We start from the raw sequence: 23965 nt of genomic DNA, 5'->3' as shown, positions 1-23965 counted from the left end.
CACTCTGTGGTTGGTTGTGGGTAAACGGCTCGGGTAGGTTGCTTGCCCTTAATGGTTCGCTTTGCCTCGTGCATGAGCGAGCGCTGGATGAGACATGCATGCACCATGTGGCACGGGTAAACGACAGGGATAGGTCACTCGCTCGGCCTTCATGGCTTGCTTTGCCTGGTGACCACTGGGCAAGGCATACACCATGTGTCGGGTGAACGGCGGGGGTAGCTCGCTTGCCCTTAATGGTTCGCTTTGGCCGTGAATGACAGGGGGGCTTCTGTATTCGGGCCACAGATGTACCATTACACAAAAAGGGAAACATCTGCTCAATACACTGGCAGTTCAAAACACAGATAATGTGTTAAGAGAAAGGGGAAACAAAGTAAGGACACAGGAGGGTCTTTAAGGCTTGCAGCAACCCCTTGCCTCCATATACTTCATCAGGAGTAGATTACGCCCATAGCAGTGTCTGGCTGCATACTCGCTACATCTAAATTTTTACCAAAGATATTTACTGATATATTTTCATTATATGATGATGGAAATGGAGGCTGAGAAAGTGGAAGATAAAGGCAAGAGAGTGAGGCAACTAAGCTTATAAAACATACAGCCTTTCACATCCTGCTGGCACCGCAAAGTGGCCTAAGACTACCCACATGCTGTCCTGAAGACAACCTGTCAAGTGAAATCAAGAATGAGCTCCGGGGGGGCAGCATGAGCCAATAATAATGGCAACACTATAAACAATTGCCTAAGAACATAAGAACATAAGAATGTAAGGGGTCCACAGAAAGCCCACCAGCCTATACTTGGCAGCCCCTGAAATGCCTGCGCCATGACGGGCTTGGGCCGACCACCAGGCCCCTATGGATTAAATAGCCTACCAGAGCTATAGGCCACATGTAAAAAAATAAATATAAAAAATCTAGGCTTAAAACTTAAAACCTGTAAATGATTTCAATTGACAGACAAAGATAATTACCTGAGCATCTTTCACAGCATGTCTGGAAGCATAGTATGGGCAGCTATTCGTCTTCCTGCCAAGGGTCGCCAGTTGCTCAATGTCCTGCACCTCCAGCAGCACCTAGCAAGAAAACCTCATGACGTGGAAAGTCATCACATAATATTATCCATTCACATTTGGTCGTTAACAATGTTCCCCTCTAAATTAATTCATAATAAATATATATAATAGATATAAAATAAGATAAATTCTTTGAAGCATCCACCACCTTTTACCTTTTTTGTACCTTCCTTCCTTTTGCTTACTTTCAACACCATGTACGAGGTTGGGCATTCTGTATCGTCTCCGCCAGTTCTTCTCCCCAGCACAGTTGCTATCCATATACAAGGGCTTTGTCCACCCTCGTATGCAGTATGCATCTCACGTGTGGGGGGCACCACTCACACAGCTCTCTTGGACAGAGTGGAGCAGGCTTTTTTTTCTACTTTGTTGCCCTTGAGCCATCTCCATTGTTGTAAAAAAAAAAAAAAAAAGAAAGAAAGAAAGAAAGAAAGAACCCTGTATTGGCACTAATCTATGTCTGTGGTGGGCAAAAATGGACCACAGAACTGATGTGATGTCCAGCTTATCAGTTTACCTTCCCCCGGCAGGTCCCCCTGTGTAGGATGCAGCCCAGTAGTCAGTGCACTGACCACCCTGGCCAGGATTGAAACAGGGCCCACAGATTCAGAGCTAAGAGCACCAACCTCTACAACATGGCAGTGCTACTGTGAGATAGCGGATACACTCAAGAATCTAATATTATAATCTAACTAGACGCATAGCACTCGGAGAGTGCACACCTCCACCAAAGATCATCCTGAAAATTGGTATGGGCATCAACTGTGATCCTGTGCATCATATGGAAGCATTTGTTTCGAAATTTCCATGAGCTAAAATATGAACCAAGTCTGAAGTCTCTATGATGACGAGAACCGAAGTTATGGCCAATCTGACGTTTTGTGCGACCTTGACCTTTGACATCAAAAACTTAATGGGTTCTATTCTGGATGGACACGAAGCTTCCCTAAAAAATTGGTTGAGATATCCGCAAAATTGTGCACAGGAGACTGTTAACGAACAAACAAACAAATAAATAAACATACTGACCGGACCGAAAATATAACCTCCTCCAACTTCATTGGCAGAGATAATGAGCAAATGTTAGGAATTAAGGGTTGTCCAGGAGGTGAAGGTAATCCACGAGCGAAGCGGAGCATCCAAAATTAGCAGTTTCTATTCGAATTCACTTCAAACCATGAAAGAATGTTCTAGAATGTCTCGTAAGAGACAAGGCCAGCTCTAGCTCGCCACGCGCTCAGTCAGCTGTGAGGCTCCACTGTGGTAATTCATCAGTGCATACACACTGCTGTAGAACACGCGAGCAACATGCCATCTACTTACTACCTCTACATTACTACAGGCCGGCACACCTTAGCCGACACAATTCAGACCAGCCTATTCTGAAAACCCTACAACCATAAGTATTACCAGTATCTCATTCCTTTGGGGCCATGGAGGAAGGGGTATTGGGCCACTTTTTGGCAGGAAGGATCTGGTAACCTCACAGGTGAGTTGGTGGGTGTGATTCAGGCCTTACAAGTGTGTTAAACCTTTCACTACGGCCGGGCAAAAACAGCGCCCCGCGCCGTATCCGAGATCGCCGCGTGCGCCAAATTTCAAAAGTCGCTATTGAATATAACAAGCTTTCAGCCATAAACTCAACACAATCATCATGTATTATATATGAAAACATGCAGAATTAAGTGGCACACATAAATAAAGTCACTACGGCCAGGCGTAAACAGCGCCCCGCGCAGTATCCAGGATCACCGAGCGTGCCAAATTTCAAATGTCGATATTGAATATAATAAGTTTTCAGCCACAAACTCAACATAATCATCGTGTATTATATATGAAAACATGCAGAAATTAACGGTGCACATAAAGAAGCAGAAATTAATTGATAATTTTGAGATGCATAAATATAAAGATAAAATAACCCGTATATTGGCTAAAGCATGCCAGGACGCAGTATGCATGTCCTCGGATATGGTACAGGGCACGCAAGGACGCGGTATACACATCGTGTTGAAGGGGTTAAGAACAATAAATTCGCAACATAAATAAAAAATCATTCATGAAACTCAAACTGTACATAGTCATAATCAAAGTGAGACAGGATAGTCAACAAACAGAAACAAACCTGATCAACCAAGGCATCTACAGCACTTTGACGATAATATGGGCAGCCAGCTGACGTCCGCTTCTTCTTGCTGGGGTTGCCATTGCCTTCCTGCTTGGTGACTTTGTTTTTTTTCCCTCTCTGCAGATCCAAGCACCTGTACAAACATGGTAGGTGAGGTGGCATTCTTTAAATCAATATATTTGTTCTAGACATCTTTTGAATCAAATGAATGGTAAGGTTCATGCAGTTTCTTAATTCTAGATAACTTTGGAGGGATATATAAAAAAAATTGTTTTCATTCCCCTAATAATTTCTACTCTGATTGCTGTTTCCGGTAAAGGGTCACCTATATGATGAGCTTTTGCAGGAATACTGTGAGGGACCTGTTGTGAAGGACAATAATTTGTTGAGGTCAGCTGATCTACTGTTCTGTTTGGGTCATCCCCCCACCCACAGGTGAGCTGAATGCAGGTGTGTGGCATCACCCCTGTTCCCCCACTCAGCCCTGTTAACCCCGAGGACTTTACTGGGTTTAATGATAGGCAGCTGTGCAATTGGTCTGTGCAGGAGGGTGGCGATGGTGGTGACAGCAGGGGAGGCTCTGAGTAAGCTGATACACTCATAATTCCTAACCTCTTTATTCATTAAAAAGCACATTCAGAGTTCTTGTTCTTGTTCTTGTTGTTGTTTTGGACCACAGCAATCTAGTCGCTCACATGAGCCCTGGTGTCGTCCTGTGATGGCTTCACAGGCGGGTCAGCTGCCCCATCTTCATGAAGAAGGCTAAGGTGAGGCAGATGACAGATTCCTGCCGTGGGGGTTGGGCGCCTGCCACCGCCAGCAGCGCGGGCAGGTCAAAGGTGGGCACGTCCAGGGCGCAGAGTTGGTGTTGGAGCAGCACTCGCTGGGAGTGGAAGCGTGGGCAGTGCAGCAGGAGGTGCTCAATGGTCTCCTCGACGGTCCCGCACCAGGGGCAGTGAGGGTCGGGGACCAGGCGCAGGCGGTGGAGGTGAGTGCTGAGTCGTGTGTGGCCCAGGCGGAGGCGCGTCAGGGCCACGTCTAGGACACGGGACATTTTCCTCACCCACAGCTGTTGAGAGGAGTTGGTACGGTACTGGCCCATGGAGGTGGTGCGGAGGGTGTCAGCAAGTGTGTCATCCCATGAGGCATGGCAGGTGCGGGAGATGAGGCTTTTGGCCGTGGAGAGTGGGAGGGGGAGTGGCGTTGTGTTTACCTCCGCAAGGGCCATCTTGGCCCCACGTTTCCACTGGATACTCCCACTAAAGGGATGGCCAAAACAGAAGTTCTAGTCCAAACACTCTCTTTTTACAACATAATCCCTCCCCTCCTACCTAGCATTACTCAATCCTACTAATCCATTTTACCAATGATCTCACACCTACCCCACAACCTTATAACTGAGTCATCCACATTCTTCACAATATCACCACTGTACACTGTACACTGTATGGCAATTCACTCAGTCCACCTCTCCAAGCTGTACATCTATTGCTCTCACACATTGGTGATGGAGGAGTAATGATACATAACAGGAAATGAGATACCTACAAAGGCAGCAAAACTTAGGACTTCACCTGTCATTAATGAGGGATATACTGGGCAGTTTGCTGACATCTTCGTTGACACACAGATTCTGACGTGAGGCCAAGGAAACTACGCGAGCCTCCTTTCCAAACACGGTTTTCTGAATCTCTCTCACAAACTGGGAAAGCTGGGAGTGCGTCCGGCTGCAGTAAAAGATCTGGAAGTAAAGAAGGGGTTAATATTCTCAAAGAATAAATGCCCTCTTTTATGATCTCAGGACTAGTGTTGCATGTAGTAAGAATTTCAGGCTTACTTCAAGATCTGCTCCTTAACCCATAAAGCGTCAGACGTAAGATACATCGGCCGTTCTCAGACATTCAAGTGTCGGAGACGTAAAAGATACGCTGCCCTACTCCCATCCTTTCCCTGATAAATTCCATACTCAAAACGTCTCCATATACTGCTCTCATACGTTACACACACTGTATATGCTGCCTCCTTGACCCTGCTAACATGAATATTGTCTTTTATACCTTTTATTAGTTTTCAATTTTATAATGGTTTCTGATCCATAAATTTTTTTTTCCAAAATCGTTGTCTTAAAGTTTGGGGTGCACGTTATACGCCAGTGCACGTTATATGCCGCAAGGCTGCCCTAGCAGACTCAAAACGGCGAAGCTCACAGCTTCGTTCGGCGGCCAAAAGCACACAAGCATTCCACTTGACTTTCAAGTAGCGGTCTAAGCTACCGCTACAAAGCTTCCCATGAGGGAGCAGGGCACTGAATATATATACAGATAAGAGGGATTTATATTGACAAAAAATACTGAGGACATGAAATATTGAGGTAAATGGAATACAAAAATTACAAATTTTGAGAAAAATCAATATGTAATACCACCTTAATGCATTACCTTTAAACAGCCTTGATCTGAATCTTCCTCGGGTTCAGGTTTCCCTTCTCCTTCACAATCACTGTCATAGTTATCCAGCAATAGTGTCTCTTCCTCAGGAGGTAGCATATTCTCGCCTGTTAAACCAATTAAGCATTATATTATACTCTTACTGGAGAAGCAGCACACATAGCTATATAGTTAAGTCTCACATTTGGTGATTAATTCATGCCACAGAAAGCTCACAAAATTTGAATTCACCAAATGCAAATTATTGAGGGGGTCGTTTAATGAAAATAAAATATGGCTTTTATCTGCCTGATATTTTTACCTCTTAACCTTTTCCATCCATGACGCAGACGTCGGCGTCACAGTATGAAAAGGGTCAAGAGGAAATGGAAGAGGATTAATCCTCTTATAAACCTCTCAATCCTCCCCTAAATTCCTCTTAATCCTCTTCCATTTCCTCTTAAGAGGTTTAGAAGAAGATTAAGAGGAAATAGAAGAGGATTAAGAGGTTTAGAAGAGGACTAACAGTGACACCGTTGGACACCCGACAGACGCCGACGTCGGCGTCGCCGGAGTGAAGGGGTTAAAGAATATTATTATACAGTATTCCTGACCTAGTTTAAAGATGACAGGATTATTGTTGTTTTTACTTGAATTCAGGCATTTTTTGGCAAACTTTAATTTCTATCTCTTATCTTATAGGTGATCTCATGTCAGTTTGGCTTACACCACTAGATAACACAATCACTCCTCTACATTTATGAGCATGATCGCAGCTGTTGCAGAGAAAGTGGATTTCAGTGATTTTTATTTTTTTTTTCCTTCATGTCGTTCTGAATTTTATTACATTCTTCTTCCTTATTATATGCTTCATGCATTTTGCAGCGATGAACATGCTCATAAAAATGCCTACTGCATTCGTCTGTCAAACGCTGCAATCAGATTAGAAATAAGTCAAATCATTTTAGAGAAGACAGAAAATATTCACCATTAATGAGGAAAATGTTATGAGCAGTTGCAGATAATTAGTCATACTGATCCACATTTACTGAACTAAACAGCATTCCAGGTATCTAAAATTTCTATTTATACCAATGATATGCCTATGACATACACCAACTTCACTGACCAAAGCCATAGCACAACATATCAAGATTCATAAGTTTAACCCGTACAGCGTTTTGGTATTTTGTAATTTCCTCCCGCCCCAGCGCCGGAGGAAATTTTTTTTTTTTTTTTTATATAAAACAGCTTAAAACCATGAAAAATGAAGAAACGTCTTTTGACATACTGTCACCTAGAAGTCAGTGTTTTGGGCCATTTTTGAACGAGTCGGGAAGCAAAATGTTCATATTAACCCCTTTCGCACCGCTCCCGTTTACCCGACCTGGGCCCATATACCGCCCGTATCCCATGTCACAGCTCTCCACATCAACCCGTTCACCCGTACACCCGGACGTGACAGTTTATCGTAGTGCATCCCCTATCACGTACATGCATACGTACCAGTGGCGAAGGGGTTAATATCCGTAGTCTTTCTTGGATTTGAGGCTGCATATCCAAGTAAATCGTTTTCTCTTGACATATTTAGCACAGACTTATATATATTTTTAGAGTAACTCATTTTGAGCTTTTTGATAGTTTAACCCAATGTGCAGTCGCCCACAAGAATGTTCGCTCACGCAATTACAGTTTATACGTGGCCCCCTCCTTACCAAAATTGCCGGAACAAAATTGACAGTTCTGGACGTCAGTATACCCACTTATACCTCACCCACAACACTGTCAAACCACTTTCCAACCAGCAACCACTTCAATTTCCACTTCACGATCTCCAAAACTACCTCCAACATCCACACAATTAAAAAAAAAGTGTACCCAGAATAATGGCTGCCAGGCTTGCCAGTTATGGCAATAAATGAAATGTATTGGGTGGTCAGTATTCCCAAAGGATCAGTCTACCAGGGCACCACCACAGAAATCACCCTCGACACACTCCAGTGACGGGAAAAAACAATACATTAAATACGTACGACGTATATATCTGATGTTCAATGGTATTAAAAAATAATAGGTACGTCATATGTATCTGACGCTGTACGGGTTAAAGTAGTTAGAGAAGGGTCAGCTTACCTCTGATTGCATTTAATTCACGGCTAATGTCCTCCTTAACCTCATGCAAGTCTTGGAACAAATCATCAAACTCATCATTCAGCTTCTGTATTCTGGAATTCTGCAAATCAGATAAAATCATTAACTAATGTTTGATGCCAACATCCATGCACAAACAAAAGCAGAAAATGCTGTTTGCAAGATAAATGATTATCTAAAAGAGAGGGAGTCAAATGTATGACTCCTAGTGGAAACAAAACTGAACAAAGAGATACAGCTTTTGGATGTGAGAGAAGTAGGATTAGAATATGGAGAACAGATACAAATGGAAAGCTGGGAGGAGGACTTATGTTTGAAGTGCAAGTGGTGATTGTGGATAAGTGGAAATGGGTGGGGCAGTGGCAGAAGTGTTAAGCAGGCAAATATAAATGACTTGCAGAAAAAAGTTACTGCATTGGGATATGTCCCATCAACGACGGCACGAAAAAAGATGGACTACCAAAACAGGGTGAATGATAATGCTAAATGCTTAGAAAATCTGATCCATGTGATATAAACAACACACTGCAGTAGCCACATTCCTGTGAGCCCCTATCAAATATAACACCATCGATTGTTCTATCTAGTGAAGTAACGTAACGCCGTTTTCGCCCGCCCGTAGTGAAAGGGTTAAGAATTATATTTTCTATGCCCTCTCTGGCCTCAACTCTCAGAAGGCTTATGGACCTGATGGAGTGCCTCCTATTGTCCTTAAAAACTGTGCTTCCATGCTGACCCCTGCCCGGTCAAACTCTTTCACCTCTGCCTGACAACATCTACCTTTCCCTCCTGCTGGAAGTACGCCTTCGTACAGCCTGTGCCTAAGAAGGGTGACCATTCCAATCCCTCAAACTACCGCCCTATAGATTTACTTTCCTGTCTATCACAAGCTTTTGAATCAATCCTTAACCGGAAGATTCAATAGCACCTTTCCACTTCTAACCTTCTATCTGATCGCCAGCATGGGTTCCGCAAGGGGCGTTCTACTGGCAATCTTCTTGCTCTCTTAACTGATTCTTGGTCATCCTCTTTTAGCCGTTTCAGTGAAACTTTCTCAGTTGCGCTAGACATATCGAAAGCCTTCGATAGAGTCTGGCACAAGTCTTTGCTTTCTAAACTGCCCTCTTTCGGATTCTATCCCTCTCTCTGTTCTTTTATCTCCAGTTTCCTTTCCGACCTTCACTCTCTGCTGTGGTAGACGGTCATTGTTCTTCCCCTAAACCTATCAACAGTGGTGTTCCACAGGGCTCTGTCCTATCACCCATTCTCTTCCTGTTATTCATCAATGATCTTCTTTCCATAACAGACTGTCCTATCCACTCATATGCTGATGACTCCACTCTGCATTATTCATCTTTCAACAGAAGACCCTCTCAACAGGAAGTACATGACTCCAGACTGGAGGCTGCAGAACGCTTAACCTCAGACTTTACTATCATTTCCGATTGGGGTAAAAGGATCCTTGTGTCCTTCAATGCCTCAAAAACCCAATTTCTTCACCTATCAACTCGACACAATCTTCCAAACACCTATCCCCTATTCTTCGACAACACTCAGCTGTCACCATCTTCAACACTAAACATCCTCGGTCCATCCTTGACTCAAAATGTTAACTGGAAACTTCACATCACCTCTCACTAAATCAGCTTCCTCGAGGTTTGGCGTTCTGTATCGTCTCTGCCAGTTCTTCTCCCCCACACAGTTGCTATCCATATACAGGGGCCTTGTCCGCCCTCGTATGGAGTACTGTATTTTACGGCTTACAAGATGCTGCATCTTGGAAGACGCACCCTAATATTGGAGAGAAATTTTGAGAAAAAAAGTCATTCTCACACAAGAACAGCTTCACCATATCCATGAATTTATGTAACCTTTTCTTAAAACTATCTATTGTATTGTTCGAGCAGATCCAAACGCAGTCAATCTAAAGGCTTGCTGGTCTATGGAAATAACCCACCTGTACCATCAAGATCAAGACCGGAATGGCTCCCGCCGCTACCAGACGCACAATAAACAACAGACGTTTGGGTCATGTTTGGGTTTGTGGCTTGGCTCCAGGAAGGTTTATGGTATTGAAAATACTTGTAACAAGTTAAGTACTGAGGTTATATCAAATAAAAGGCTGAATTAAATAGTTACTTAAGTTAACCTCATAATGTAATGACAACATACAAATCCACGTCCCTATTGGTCGAGCCAATACGGTGACCGTCCAAGCTCACTTGAGGCTGGACGTTGCTGCCACAATACAACATTCATCTTGGAAGACGCACAAGTATTTTTCATGGTATTTTTTAGGAAAAAAACTGCCTCTTGTAAGCCGAAAAATACGGTATGCCTCTCACGTGTGGGGGGGCTCCACTCACACAGCTCTCTCGGACAGAGTGGAGTCTAAGGCTCTTCATCTCATCAGCTCTCCTCCTCTTACTGATAGTCTTCTACCTCTTAATTTCCGCCGCCATGTTGCTTCTCTTTCTATATTCTATCATTATTTTCAGGCTGACTGCTCTTCTGAACTTGCTAACTGCATGCCTCCCCACCTCATTCAGCCCCGCCGCACACGACTTTCTACTCAAGCTCATCCCTTTACTGTCCAAATCCCTTACACACGAATTAATCAGCATCTTCATTTTTTCATCCTTCACGCTGGTAATCTCTGGAACAATCTTCCTTCATCTGTATTTCCTCCTGCCTACAACTTGAACTCTTTCAAGAGGAAGGTATTAGGACACCTCTCCTCCCAAAATTGACCCCTCTTTCGGCCACCTCTTTGGATTGTTTACAGGAGCAGCGTGTATCGGGCTTTTTTTTATAATTTTCCTTTTTTTGGTGCCCTTGAGCTGTCTCCTTTGTTGTGAGAAAAAAAAAAAAAAAAAAAAGTTCTTTCCCTTGGGCAAGCATCTGACAGTCTCCCTGAGATGGACTAAACAAACCTTGACCAGTTTGCGGTGCTCCTTCAGGGCATTTACTCGCTCTTCTTGTTTCTTTATAATTTCTAACTCCTTTTGACACCTTTCAGCTTCCCCTTTTTCCATTATCCTCTTGGTAGCAGCAGCAAACCAGTCTGGACCCTCATCAACTGTCTTTTTTGCATCTTCTATCTTCTGTAGGAGCTCAGCCTGTCAGTTGGGGAATACTTTAAATCAATATATACATATACTTTACTTCAAGTTACACTAAACCTATTTAAAAAACTAATTGGGGGAAATATCAGATCCATATTTCCAATTGTGCAACACACCTGAAGATTATAATACAGTAGGATCTCACCAAGAACAGTTCCAAAATTAATGGTTTTGAAATAAGTGTTAAAATAGATACAGACTCTCCCCTACTTATGAACACAATCAGTTCAGAGCAGTTGCTTTAGAGTCCATTCGTTTAACATATGTACATACACAGGAATGGGAGATGTTCACCATCTTTTTTCCACCATCATTCGCTCTATGTTTATTATGTAAGTCTATTACTAAGTAAGTTTATTTCTTTGCAAGTCCAAACTTTTCTTCTTTATTTAATATCCATATTTTCCTTTAAGAGCACACCTGGATGAATACAGCAGCACACTCCACCACCCCGAGCTGTATCCTGCCCAAAGCTGACTATTATTCTAGAATGCAAGAGGCTGATGGAGTCTACCTTGTAATGGTCATTGTGGAGCTTGAGCCAGGTCAGCACCCCACAGATGAGACTTAATGACTTCCCCTGGAAATGGTAAAAAAGATAATTAGCATCTTTTATGTGTCACCTTATCATTATGAATAAGTATAATATACAAATCAATCTGTATTCTGTTGGATTTTATTGGCATTATTTCATTTAATTTCACTGGTGTTAAACTGCAAAAAATGAAGGGTTCGTAAGTTCGTAAGATAGACAAAGAAACTGAATAGTTATTTCTTCCAAATAACAGCACACCATATCCTAAACAAACTACATTATTGTGTCACATACAGAAGAGCAAATGACATAAATCTATTTTGATTTTCGGGAATATTCTAAGAGTATTCTCTCTCTCTCTCTCTCTCTCTCTCTCTCTCTCTCTCTCTCTCTCTCTCTCTCTCTCTCTCTCTCTCTCTCTCTCTCTCTCTCTCTCTCTCTCTCTCTCTCTCTCTCTCTCTCTCTCTCTCTCTCTCTCTCTTACTGTTCCTGTTGGACTCTCAAATATCCCAAGTTGGCCCTCATTCAATACAGAGAACAACTTCTTCATGAAATCCTTCTGGATGTCATATGGAGGGAACGGAAATGGGAAGTCCTCGGGTGGCTGAAGCTGATTCATGGTGTGCGTGCTGTAAAGAGAAGTGGCACAGGTCAATAGCTTCAATCATGGCATAGTCTGGCTGACAAAAACAATGTTCTCAGTTTGGCAGAATCCTTCTTTTAAGGCATGTTATGATATGTTCTGTTTTTTTTTTTTTTATACAGGGGAAAAGTGCAATCAAATACAAAAGTATTTCATTAAAACTAGTGGTAAGCACTAAATAACTGAATATATCCATGTTTGTTAGTTTTTTTTTTTGTTTTTGTTTTTTTGTTTTTTTTTACAGCAAAGGATGCAGCTCAAAGGCAACAACAACAACAAAAAAAGTGTAGAAAAAATGCCTGCTAATCACTGCTCCTATAAATTATAAAAGTAAAGACAGGCCAAAATAGGGGTCAATTTCAGGTGGAGAGGTGTCTTGATGCTCTCCTCTTGTAAGAGTTCAGGTCATAGGCAGGAGGAAATACAGACGAAGGAAGGCTGTTGCAGAGTTTACCAGTGTAAAGGTTGAAAAAATGAAGATGCTGGTTAACTCTTGCATAAAGGATTTAGCCAGTACTGATATGAACTAAAGTAGAAAGTTGTGTGCAGCAGGGCCACAGGAGAGGGGGAGGCATGTAGTTAGCAAGTTCGTTAGAGCAGACAGCATGAAAATATCAGTAGAAGATATGTGAGGCCACCTACATGTATCACTGTACCACCCGTACACCAGCAGTGTGGCAAATTTTAACATGGTGCCTCTTCCATATGAATACTCCAAAGACAAGGGTATGGAAGGAAGATGAGCACCGCGACATGCTGACAGATACAGCTGAATACTGCCTACAAACAGTGATCAACAAAAACGACAACATAATACTAGTAGGGGACTTTAATTGTAAAGAGGTGCACTGGGAAGAATGGGATGTAGGGGAAAACAAAGACTCCTGGGGCAATAAACTAATGAACATAGCAATGGACAATGTCATGACCCAGTGGGTCAAAGAGGAGACACGATACAGAGAGGAAGACACCCCAACAAGGCTAGATCTGCTACTGACCAAAGAACTGGATGTAATCGAATCTCTGAAACATCTGTGTCCAATAGGGAAAAGCGAAAGGTTATTATTCTCGTGGGGGCAATATTGGAGGCGCTTAGTGACTCTCCATATTTACCTCATTTTTCAGTTAACTTGACTCCCCGCCCCCCCAAAAAACTGATTCCCCACAGATTCCCAGGTTTGTCTTGGGGGGTAGGAGGAGCTGGGGTGGTGGAGGGGGAGGTGGACCTTTTGTAATGCAAGATGGCATAACTATAAATACTTGCCTGCGACACAACAGGCTGGGCCATACCATCAGGCCCCTCCATGCAAGCCTACCAGCACCATAGGTGGAAACGTAAAAAAAAAAAAGAATTACCTTGATTTGCTCTAACCTATCAGTGTAAATTTCTGGATTCTGAAACCTGTCATAAAACTTGATTATCAAAATGTAAGTTCTTATAGACCAGTATCTAATTTGACTATTTTGTCTAAGTTATTAGAGTATGCAATTATTGAGCAGTTGATGGAACACTTGGAGAAGGTCCATGTCTTGCCTGATAGTCAGCCTGCATATAGGCCAATATTTTCTATTGAAACCACTACGTACCTATCTGTTCTGTTGTTAATGATTTATTAGAAACGATGGATAGGAGTAAATGTGCTATATTGGTCCTTCTAGATCTTATTGCAGCATTCAATATGGTTGTCCACGAATTGCTTGTAAAAGATTTAAGGAACATTCAAGTGGTAGACAATACATTAAAGTAACTTGAGAGTTCTTTACAAAACAGAAGTTATTGTATGCAAATTGGAAATTGTTTTTCTTCATATGAAGCTCTGAGAAGAGGAGTTCCACAAGGAAGTGTGCTGGGGCCTATTTTATTCTGTATATATATGATTAGTTTATCCAGGATACAGGTAACTCTCGATTTATGCGAGTATTGTGTCCTTGAAGAGGTCGTGTAAATCAAAAACAATGTAAATCAAACAAGAGGTGGGTATCTATCGAAAAATAAATATTCACTTCATTCAGTGGAGAGAGAGAGAGAGAGAGAGAGATCCGCTGAGATATCCACTCAGGCACTCAGTCTCAGCCTCACTCGTGTGAGGAAGAAATGAGGGACACCATGAGCGACTGGCTAGTATTAGTACGTCTGGTACCAGCTGGTACCATTAGTACCTGTACTGGTACCGGTTCCTGCACACCCTTATTGTTGAGTAACGTGGCAGTGTGGGTACTGTATTGTTGTTCAAGCGGCGCGCGGGAAGAATTGAGCTCAGCTGTGTGGCCACGGTGCCGTGTGAGTCCAGTTGCGTGAGACAACTGGTGGCCACCCCATAAAATATCGCGTATAAGTGGAAAAAAAACGTGTAAATTAAACATTTATTTGGATTTTGGACCCCGCGTTATTTCAAAAACGTGTAAACCAAACTCGTGTAAATCGTGAGTTACCTGTACTACAACAACATGGTGTAGGATTCAAGTTATTCGCTGACGACACCCAGTTCTACTTTTCCATCACTGTTATTGAAAATACAAGTGCTAAGATCAATAGTGTTATTAATTCAGTTAAGGATTGGATGCATTATAAGCAATTGAAATTAAACGATGATAAGACTGAATTCATGCTTTAGGGGAAGAAGGACACTCTACGTTATTTTAGTGACAGTAATATGACTATAAGTGGTAATGAAATTCATATTGTTGAAAGTGTTCGTGAGTTGGGAGTGTTGCTGGATTCCACTTAGACACTGAAATATCAGATAAATAATGTTGTAGGGATTGCTGGATATCACCTTAGAAATATTGCTTTTATCAAGAAATACCTGGATGAAGATTCTATCAAGAAATTGGTGATTAACAATATTATAAAGAGTGGATTATTGCAACTCAATCTACTATAACCTGCCAAAGCTCCAATTAAGGAAATTACAGATGGTCTTATATAGAGCAGCGAGATTAATCAAAGGAATTCCACCACGAGAGAGAATTACTCCAGTTCTGATACAGTTCCACTGGTTGTCAATAAAAGCAAGGATAGTATTTAAGTTATGTGTTTTGACACACCAAGCTTAGATTACTGGCCATCCACCGTATCTGAGAGAATTATTAGACGAAATACAGTCAGGTGAAGGCGTTAACACTCGCTGAGCCACTTCTGGAATCACACTTCATGAACCACGGTACTCTTCAAATGTTGGATTGCACGCTTTCAGTTTTGCCACCCCAAGACAGTACAATAAACTCCCTCTTGATATTAGAAGAACAAAGGATCTCTCCAAATTTAAGAAAGAACTAAAAACTTTTCTGTTCTCTGACTGCTGCGACATGGAAACATCGACAATTAACATGGCATATAAGTTGTGATCAATATTGAAAATTTAATGGATTAAACAAGAAACACAAGTAACAAGTGTGTGAGGATCCCACACCATGGACCATTATTTTGATGTTGGTCTCGACTCTCGAGTGTGTTAAACGCTATGTGTTTTATGTCAGGTTCCTCCCCAGTGTTCGGTTGGCTGTGACGCTGATATGGTACATGTGGGTGTTGAATTTTAAATTAGTGGAAATGGACACCGAAGTATTTGTGTGTGCGCACAGATCAGTATTGTGGAGAGTAAATGTCTTAAAAGAATATTTAGGAGACAGTATTTTGATTTAAGTTTGCTAAAGTATACTTCTTTATGTGGACCAATGGGAATTTTGTACCTTTCACTGTACTGTAAATTTGCAAATATTGGTCAATAAACTAACTAACTAACTATGATGGATGGGGTTTTCTGCTCTGGTAAATCTTTAAAGCTTGCAAATTAGGCCACGAAACTTGTCACCGAATGTCAAACGAAAATTTTGGTCGATCTCACGCATATTCACGACAATGCTACGACTGTGTCACGAATACCAACCCGGCTGGCCAGAGCCACACTCGTGAATGTGTCAACGAGGCTTTAGTACAATAAAGTCCAATCAATCAGCTTAATTTCAAGAACCCGACATACCTGGACGACTGACTCTCCCGCGTCCCACCTTCTTCTTCTTCTTCTTTTACCCTGTATTGCTTTGTACCGCTTCACAGGTCCTCTTGCTTATCGAAACTCTTTACTTTTCCATGGGATTACACTATATTTGCTCACTATAATACAATGTAGCACAATAATTTCCTTATTTTATTGCTTCCATATTATTTTTCTAAGCTTGATCTTGATGTCATCTTTTTCTTCTTCTTCTTTGACCTGTATACCGCTCTTATACTTCACAGTGCGCTCTTATACATTTCACCCTGAACTTAGGTCTTTGTCTGTTCTCCCTTGTTGTTTGCCTGCAACAATTTCTATCAATCAACCAATCTTTTCTTTCCCTGATTTTGCTTTTCTATGCCTTTTTGCTATTTTCCACTATTACTGTTACTGTTACTGATTGATTGATAGCTTATTGTTGCAGGTAAACAACAAGGGAGAAGGGAGGAACATGCCATCCCAACCCCCAGGCAGGACAGTGTGTGATTATACAACTATTAATACATGTGTAGGTAGCACCATGAAATTAAAAAAGATACAATGGTAGGAAGGAAAGCTTTCACAGTGCGCTCTTATACATTTCACCCTGAACTTAGGTCTTTGTCTGTTCTCCCTTGTTGTTTACCTGCAACAATTTCTATCAATCAATCAATCTTTTCTTTCCCTGATTTTGCTTTTCTATGCCTTTTTGCTATTTTCCACTATTACTGTTACTGTTACTGTATTAAACTTTTTATGTGTGTGTGTGTGTGTGTGTGTGTGTGTGTGTGTGTGTGTGTGTGTGTGTGTGTGTGTGTGTGTGTGTGTGTGTGAGATTGAGGATAATAGGTTTCCTTTAAATTCCTTGGCTCCTTGGTTGTCATGGGATGCTCACCATTGCCAGATTATCGTACTCAGAGCTTCGTATTTGCCTGTTTCTGAGCCATGGCTAATGCAGAAAACACCAATAATTAACCATTTTAACGATAAATGTATATGAAAGTAGTTATTGGGGTCAAGGAGGCAGTTTTTGGGTCGGAAATCGGCAAACATAGGAGACTGAGTACGACAATCTGGCAACGTTGGTGGGGCTGTTGCTAGCCGAGGGTGTGTTTGGTTCACGCGTCTATAGTGCTGCCTGGGGTCGGAGGTTGCTGGCGAGTGGCGGTTTTGACCTCTCATTTCCAGTCACCCACCTGCCAGGTAAGGCATGTCAGGCACGGCCACATCTCAGATCAACTTGTTCATCTCTCGGGAGGCTGTATGAGTATATTAGAGGTGAGGTCGGGCTTGTGTGAGCTGTGTTGGGTTGTGTGACGAGCTGGCCTGTGTGGCTGCAGACTAAAAGAATGCTGCTGCTGGGTATCTATCTTGTTTTGTCTTGCAAGTTTAGGTGACTTGATTACCACAGGCGACTTGGCAGTCCACCGCCTATACGGTGTCTCATTCCTCATGCGGTTGAGTTGGCCATGGGAAGGGGAGTGGAATAACAGATTGGAGGAGGAAGACGGAGGAATAAGTACCGTGTTAGGACTATATGGCTGCAAGGAGCAAGCTGTAAAGTTAATACCTTACAGTGCACAATAATTAAGCCAAGTAAATTCCTTGCTTGTGTATAATTGCTTTGTCATTATTTTCTTCATAAATTACTTAAATGTAAAAGAAAGAACACCTTGTGTGACTACTTTATTTTTTTATGCAGACTTCAATAGCTTAATCAACAAGTAGAAGAACCCTGAGGATAATGGACACCACACGTGGCAGCAAAGAGATGGTCATTTTAGCTGGGAACTCCCATCCTGAGTTGGCCAACCTCATTGCCAGGTAAGGCAACTATTTTTTTTTTTTTTTTTTTTTTTTGATAGATGCACATACATGCCTTGCTGAAAGACACAGTCAGCATCAAATTGTGATTCATGTACAGTCTTTGCAGTGGAAGACTGGACCTAGCCACTCAAGAAATACTGACAAAACATTTATTGCAGAGATTATATGAACAAATCTCACTTAAATTCTTACACTAGTATCTGGTTATCTCCTTGATCTTGATGACATCATTCTCTGATGTATTCTCAACTAGATTGAGCAAGTAATTTGTATTCAGTTCCTGCAATCAAAAGTGTGTGATGACCTCCTTGAGCTTTGGTAAGGATGAAACTTTGGCCTCCACCTCATGTTTTTTCAGGTGTTTTCAATGGGATTGACGTCAGAACTGTTGCCTGGTCAAGGCAGAAGACAGAAGTGTTTCTAACCAAGCTCTCTAGGGATTTTCCTGGCAGTAGTCCATCATGCATAAACATTGAGGTGCTGTGAAGGTGAACATGCCATGCAAATAGTCCTATAACACATCATAGTATAATTTTCAGCTAAGAAACAGAGGACTCCTCTGCTCAATTTGCCACTAAAACATGCCCAAGCCATCATATAGGGGCTGTGTCAAATGTGCTTTCATCAGACCCCATAATTTTCAACTTTCAACTGCCCAAGTGGAAAAGGAAGATAAAGGGGACTGACAGGATTGCAACAATTACCTAGGTATGACACTGCTCAGTGTGCCGGGCAAAATGCTCTTTAGGACTTTCAGAACAATCAGAGATCTTTATCAAAAGGTAGCAATATGTTTCCTTTAGTTAGCAGGCTGTCAGACATGGATTCAATTCTTCAGCAACTAATCAGTAGTAGTAGAAGTCTTCCCTCAGGGTCCAACATGAAGTTTATGCTGGGGAATTTTGTTTAGGGGCAGGTGATAAGCTTCAGCAAGGAGCATCATAAGTGTTGACTGCTTGCCTTGTATGGTTATAAATTTCCTGTATAGGGACTTTCTCCTCCCTTATGGATAGAATACAAGCTTTGTTGCGGTCAGTATATGATGTATGATCCATTGCAGATGGTTTGGTAAGCAACTTGAGAGTGGTAAATGGCAGGCATGGAAAATCACTTGAGAGTCAGATTGGACAGTCTTATTTGACACCTGCTCCCTTCCACAGGCACTGAGGTTTTACATTCACAACAGGACCCCCAAATCCCTTGTGTTGTCACTAAAAGTTATTGCTACACAATAGCACACAGCATGCAAAATTCTTCAGACAGTACTAAATTTCAGGCTTATAGTGGCTATTCTAAACTTCCACTGTAGTGACTGTATATCAGCACTTCTGATCTTTTTATGGCATAAATCCAGAACCTCTTCTATATTTTGGCAGAAATTGCAAGTGTGAATAGATAACTGATTGACAATAATGTTCAACTATTGAGTGTCAAACTCTCCTAACATGCAGTTTGACTCCATTTGGTTTTATTATATGTACAGTTAGATACTTTACAACATCACAGATTCATCACAAAGTGCATAATGATATGCAGTGCAATGTTATACAAACTGAATGTCTTATGGGAAAAATATAATTGGAACCTAGCTACCCCTTAAAACTTCATTTGTTATGAGGTTAATAAAATATAAAAATGCTGTTGAAACATTTAATATTACTAACCTTAGTGTGACCTCAGTTTACAGGACTATGTTATTGTAACCCTACTCTACCTCCGACCAGATGAACTCTGGTTTGTTGACTATTTACTGAGTAATGTGTGATTTTGGTCTTAGTCTTGGCATTTTTATTATGTTTTACAATAAAGGAATGACCTCAAAGGCAAAAACAAAAAAAGTCTTCAAAGCCCTGCTCCTATAAAAGTAAGGAGAATGATTGGCCAGAAGAGAGGTCAGTATCTGATGACCAGGTGTTGAGTTATTGATAGAAGATAGAAAGAGATGCAACCGTGCGGTAGTAGCAGTATCAGCGGGCAGACGTAGTCTCGCTCGCGCTCCGCTTTTTTCCGTGTTGTAGGTCGCGAACTATATGCTAGCTCCTACTAGTACCGAACAGTGATCAGCTAAGGGGCTAGCTGTGACATTGCGCACCCAAATATCGTGGAAATGGGTAGAATATACAGTGAAATTAAGTGATATAGTGTACACATGTGCGTGACCCGACCCGACCTAACCCGACCTGGAAGCAGGGGCACCACCACCACATCACCACTGCACTCCTCCCACCAAGCCTCCCACCGTGCCGCCGTCCACCATCTACCTACGCCACTAACCCGCAAGTACTTAGACTCCACAGAAGCATATCTGAATGTACGGTAGTCAAGACATACTGGGTACTGAATCCATCGTCATTCTGAGTTTGACCTTGAACTCGCTTTCAATATGGCCGCCGCAAATGTAAACAAAGATGCTGTGGCAGGAGTGTCAACCGATCCTTTATGCATTGCCTGCCAGGATGTGTGCAACACTGGCATCAAATGTGGCTCCTGCAACAAATGGTCCCACTATAAATGCTCTGCCATGCCCATATTCAACATAGCAATATTAACACTCACAAATAGAAAGTTCACCTGCACCATATGTGCCCTAGGTATTCATCCTGAATACCAGGCAACAGTGGTAAAAACTAAAGCAGACATTGAGTCAGAGCTGGCACAAGAGAGGGAAAAACACTCAGGGGAAACTGATGAAAACTCACCAAATATTGACACACCTCAGGGGAACACGGAAACAGAGCTAGGGGACACACCAGTAGACATGAACCTAAGTCTGCTGGCACAGCCACACAACAGTGAAGAAGCACAAACACCAGACTCCACACAACAAGATACACTGACCCAGCAGGCAAGTCAAGACCCTGCTTCCAGCACAACCACCCAGACAGTGCAGCCAACCCGAAGGGAAGAGACACAACAAGAGCCTATGGAGGAAATAACCATATGCCCGCACTACAGAAGAGGCACCTGCAAATATGGCTTCTCAGGAAACGGTTGCACTTATCGGCACCCACCGCCATGCCAAAGACTCCTGACATGGAATTAAAGGCACACGGGTGCAAATTGCATAACAATTGCTCCATGTTTCACCCAACACTGTGCAGGAACTCCATCAAGAGGCTCAAGTGCCTGTATGACCACTGCAGGTACATGCATGTTAAGGGCACAATCTGGAAGAGGGATGAGAGGAGGGTGTCTACCAGCAACACCACTGCACCCAAACCCAACTCCCAGGCGGCTGTTCCTAACCAAGATTTTTTAGAGCTAGCGGTGAATATAAAAGCAGCCATGGAGACCATAACAAGAGCAGTCGCATCCCAGACAACAATGCTGACAGACCTCCTGCAGGAGAAGCGAATGGGCTGGACACCACCACTCCACCTGCAACTGCAGCAGCCACCTGTAGTGCACACTCCACAGCACCAGGTACCCATCCAACAGCCACCGGGAACCGCAGTGCAGCAGCACCAAGGCCCACAACAGGTGCCGACCAGGCAGCACCAGCCACCACAGCTGATACCCCTCCAACAGTCATGTTACAGCTGATGTCTTGTTTGCTCTGTATGAAGTGACTCATTTCTATCTATATTGCCAAGAGACTAGAGTTTGTGGGTTCGTAGGCTGCTGCCACCCCAGATATATTATGGGAATGCTGGTTGAGTCATTGCATATTGTTGAGGCCAGCAAGAGCAGAGTGAGACGACCATAATATTGTGACTAGACTTTTATTATTTTACAGTAGTATATGCACAGAGAGAGAAATGGCCCTGGTGAAGAGGTAGAAATAAATTCATCAGTGATTGTCTTTCTGTTGTCTGATTCCCTGAATATTGACCTATTAATTAAGAAATGCTGATATGCCGTGGTTCCTGTCGTCTTCAGGGTGACTGAAAGACAAACTTGCAGAATTATACACTTGTTAAAATAATCTTTGCCCAATGTTTTGTAACCTTGAGCACATATATTTTATGAAAAATTTATCTGATCTTTTAACAGTGTTTCCAAAGAGATTAATGATAACTATTTCAGGGAGCAACTACTTTCTGTATTCTGTTTTCTTTATTTATTGCATCATACCATTCATAATTTTTCCATTGGTGCAAACAGTGGCCTCATGCTAGAAGTCCTTTGAGACTAGGTCCTCACATATACATTGAGCTCTCTACAGAGGAACACATTTCCCATTCCTGTGCTAACCTAAAAGCAGATGTAGCAAATTTAAGGATGATGATTTGATACATGTCACTAGTAATTTTTATTGATTAGTGGCTGTAATTTTCTTCAATCAGTCGCCTCGGTAAGCCTCTTGGAAACCTATCTGCCTACCACAGCAGCAACCAGGAAACTATGGTGGAGATTGATGACTCAGTAAGAGGGCGAGATGCATTTATTCTTCAGACTGGTACAAAGTGAGTCACAACTGAATACAAAAGGCTTGACTCATTAAGGGAGGCATTTGCAAAATGCTAGTTCTTCTTTGCTTCTTTGTATTTCATCATGTGTGTATAGCAGGATTTTAGTTATATATATATATATATATATATATATATATATATATATATATATATATATATATATATATATATATATATATATATATATATATATATATATATATATATATATATATATATATATAGATTAACTAATTAATTAATTTATTTATTTATTTATTTAATCCAATAAATTAAAGCTGGTTTGTAGTCTTGATTTGCATTAAAACACCTTATAGATTCATAGGATATAAATACTTGATATTATATTTTCTAATTATCTATCAACCACAGCTTCATTATATTGATTCTTGATCTCAGGTAAGCATACAACTCTGTGAATGAATTGTTGATATAATTGGAAATATTTTGAAACACCTTGTTGCAGCTCACCATGTAAGGAGGAAAAAAACTTCCATATTAATTACAAATTTCTAGTTACATGTGATCTAGGGCATGGAATCAACTTTTGTCTCTGCATTTTGTATCCTGAAATGCATAACCTATGAGATGATGTTTTTGTTTTATCCTTATGTAGCTTAGGTTTTACAACCCCCCAGTACACACACACACACACACACACACACACACACACACACACACACACACACAGAAGCAGACCACAGTAGCGAGAGGACGTGGACAAACAAAGCAGAGAACAGCAATCTTATCTGTCAGTCAAAAGGGCCGGGGCAACAGCTAAGTTATTTGAATCCCGTCTCCTATGAGTTCAGAAATTGAAAGGATTATGAGAGAGTGAGAAGCGGTCACCACACAACATAAAGGACATAAGGAAACTTGAAAGGATTCAAAGGATTGCGACTAAGATGATACCAGAACTATCAAGCCTACCATACGAGACTAAATTAGAGGAACTGGGCCTACCAACACTGGAAGAAAGAAGAGAAAGAGGAGACGTGATAGTGTTGTACAGGAACACAAGTGGAATGGAAGTGTTGGACAGAAATGATTTAATTGAGATGGAAGGGAGGAGGCAACTAAGAGGACACAGCAAGAAATTGAAAAAGGGGACTTGTTTGAAAGACTTAAAGAAGTTCAGTTTTCCATACAGGAGTGTTGATACATGGAATGGACTTGGCAAAGACATTGTTGAAGTGGGCAATGTCCATAAAATGAAGGAAAAGCTGGACAAATATAGATTGACTGTCTGAGCTTGAGCTCAGACCCTGTATACTACAAATAGGTAAATACAAATAGATAAATACACACACACAAATGGATGGACTACTTAGAGAAACAGAACAGATTGATGGACAAACAGTATGGCTTTTGAGGAGGAAGATCTTGTACAACAAACTTGATGTGCTTTTACTCACGAGTGATTGACATAGTGCAGGAAAGGGAAGGTTGGGCTGATGGAATTTACTTGGATCTACATGAAGCATTTGACAAGGTGCCACATAAGAGACTGCTGTGGAAGATGGAGGACTTTTTGGAAACTAGGGAAATGAGGACAGTGATCAGGGGTTTGAGGTCCTCATGGGGGAAAGTGATGAGTGGAGTCCCACAGGGTCGGTGCTGGCTCCGGTCATGTTTGCAATCTACATCAGCGACATGAAGGAGG

General features: G+C 41.8%; 2 protein-coding genes across 7 annotated transcripts in view; one reads left to right on the top strand and one right to left on the bottom strand.

The window, feature by feature from the left end:
• The window catches only part of LOC126980507 (ATP-dependent DNA helicase DDX11-like), a 36005-nt gene extending 19627 nt beyond the window's left edge, over positions 1-16378 (bottom strand). Inside the window, exons 1-9 of one of the 2 annotated variants that reach the window (XM_050830479.1) lie at positions 16067-16355; positions 11925-12069; positions 11420-11485; positions 10714-10899; positions 7763-7862; positions 5642-5757; positions 4778-4944; positions 3201-3336; positions 974-1075 (exon numbers count right to left, since the gene is read on the bottom strand). In XM_050830479.1, the coding sequence (XP_050686436.1) occupies positions 974-1075; positions 3201-3336; positions 4778-4944; positions 5642-5757; positions 7763-7862; positions 10714-10899; positions 11420-11485; positions 11925-12059 (1008 nt within the window). In that variant the 5' untranslated portion in view covers positions 12060-12069; positions 16067-16355. The other variant, XM_050830480.1, reaches the window with a different exon arrangement.
• Positions 16379-17110: 732 nt separating this feature from the next.
• LOC126980504 (phosphoribosyl pyrophosphate synthase-associated protein 2-like) overlaps positions 17111-23965 on the top strand; it is a 36161-nt gene continuing 29306 nt past the window's right edge. For 2 of the 5 annotated variants that reach the window (XM_050830472.1, XM_050830468.1), the window contains exons 1-3: positions 17111-17266; positions 17766-17887; positions 22177-22296. In XM_050830472.1, coding sequence (XP_050686429.1) covers positions 17808-17887; positions 22177-22296 — 200 coding nt within the window. In that variant the 5' untranslated portion in view covers positions 17111-17266; positions 17766-17807. Of the gene's footprint in view, positions 17342-17765; positions 17888-22176; positions 22297-23965 lie in introns of all 5 variants that reach the window. The other 3 variants (XM_050830469.1, XM_050830470.1, XM_050830471.1) reach the window with 3 other exon arrangements.

Source organism: Eriocheir sinensis, chromosome 44 (assembly GCF_024679095.1).
Source record: "Eriocheir sinensis breed Jianghai 21 chromosome 44, ASM2467909v1, whole genome shotgun sequence".
NCBI classification, from domain to species: Eukaryota; Metazoa; Arthropoda; class Malacostraca; order Decapoda; family Varunidae; genus Eriocheir; species Eriocheir sinensis.
This window is presented reverse-complemented; position numbering and strand designations above follow the sequence as displayed.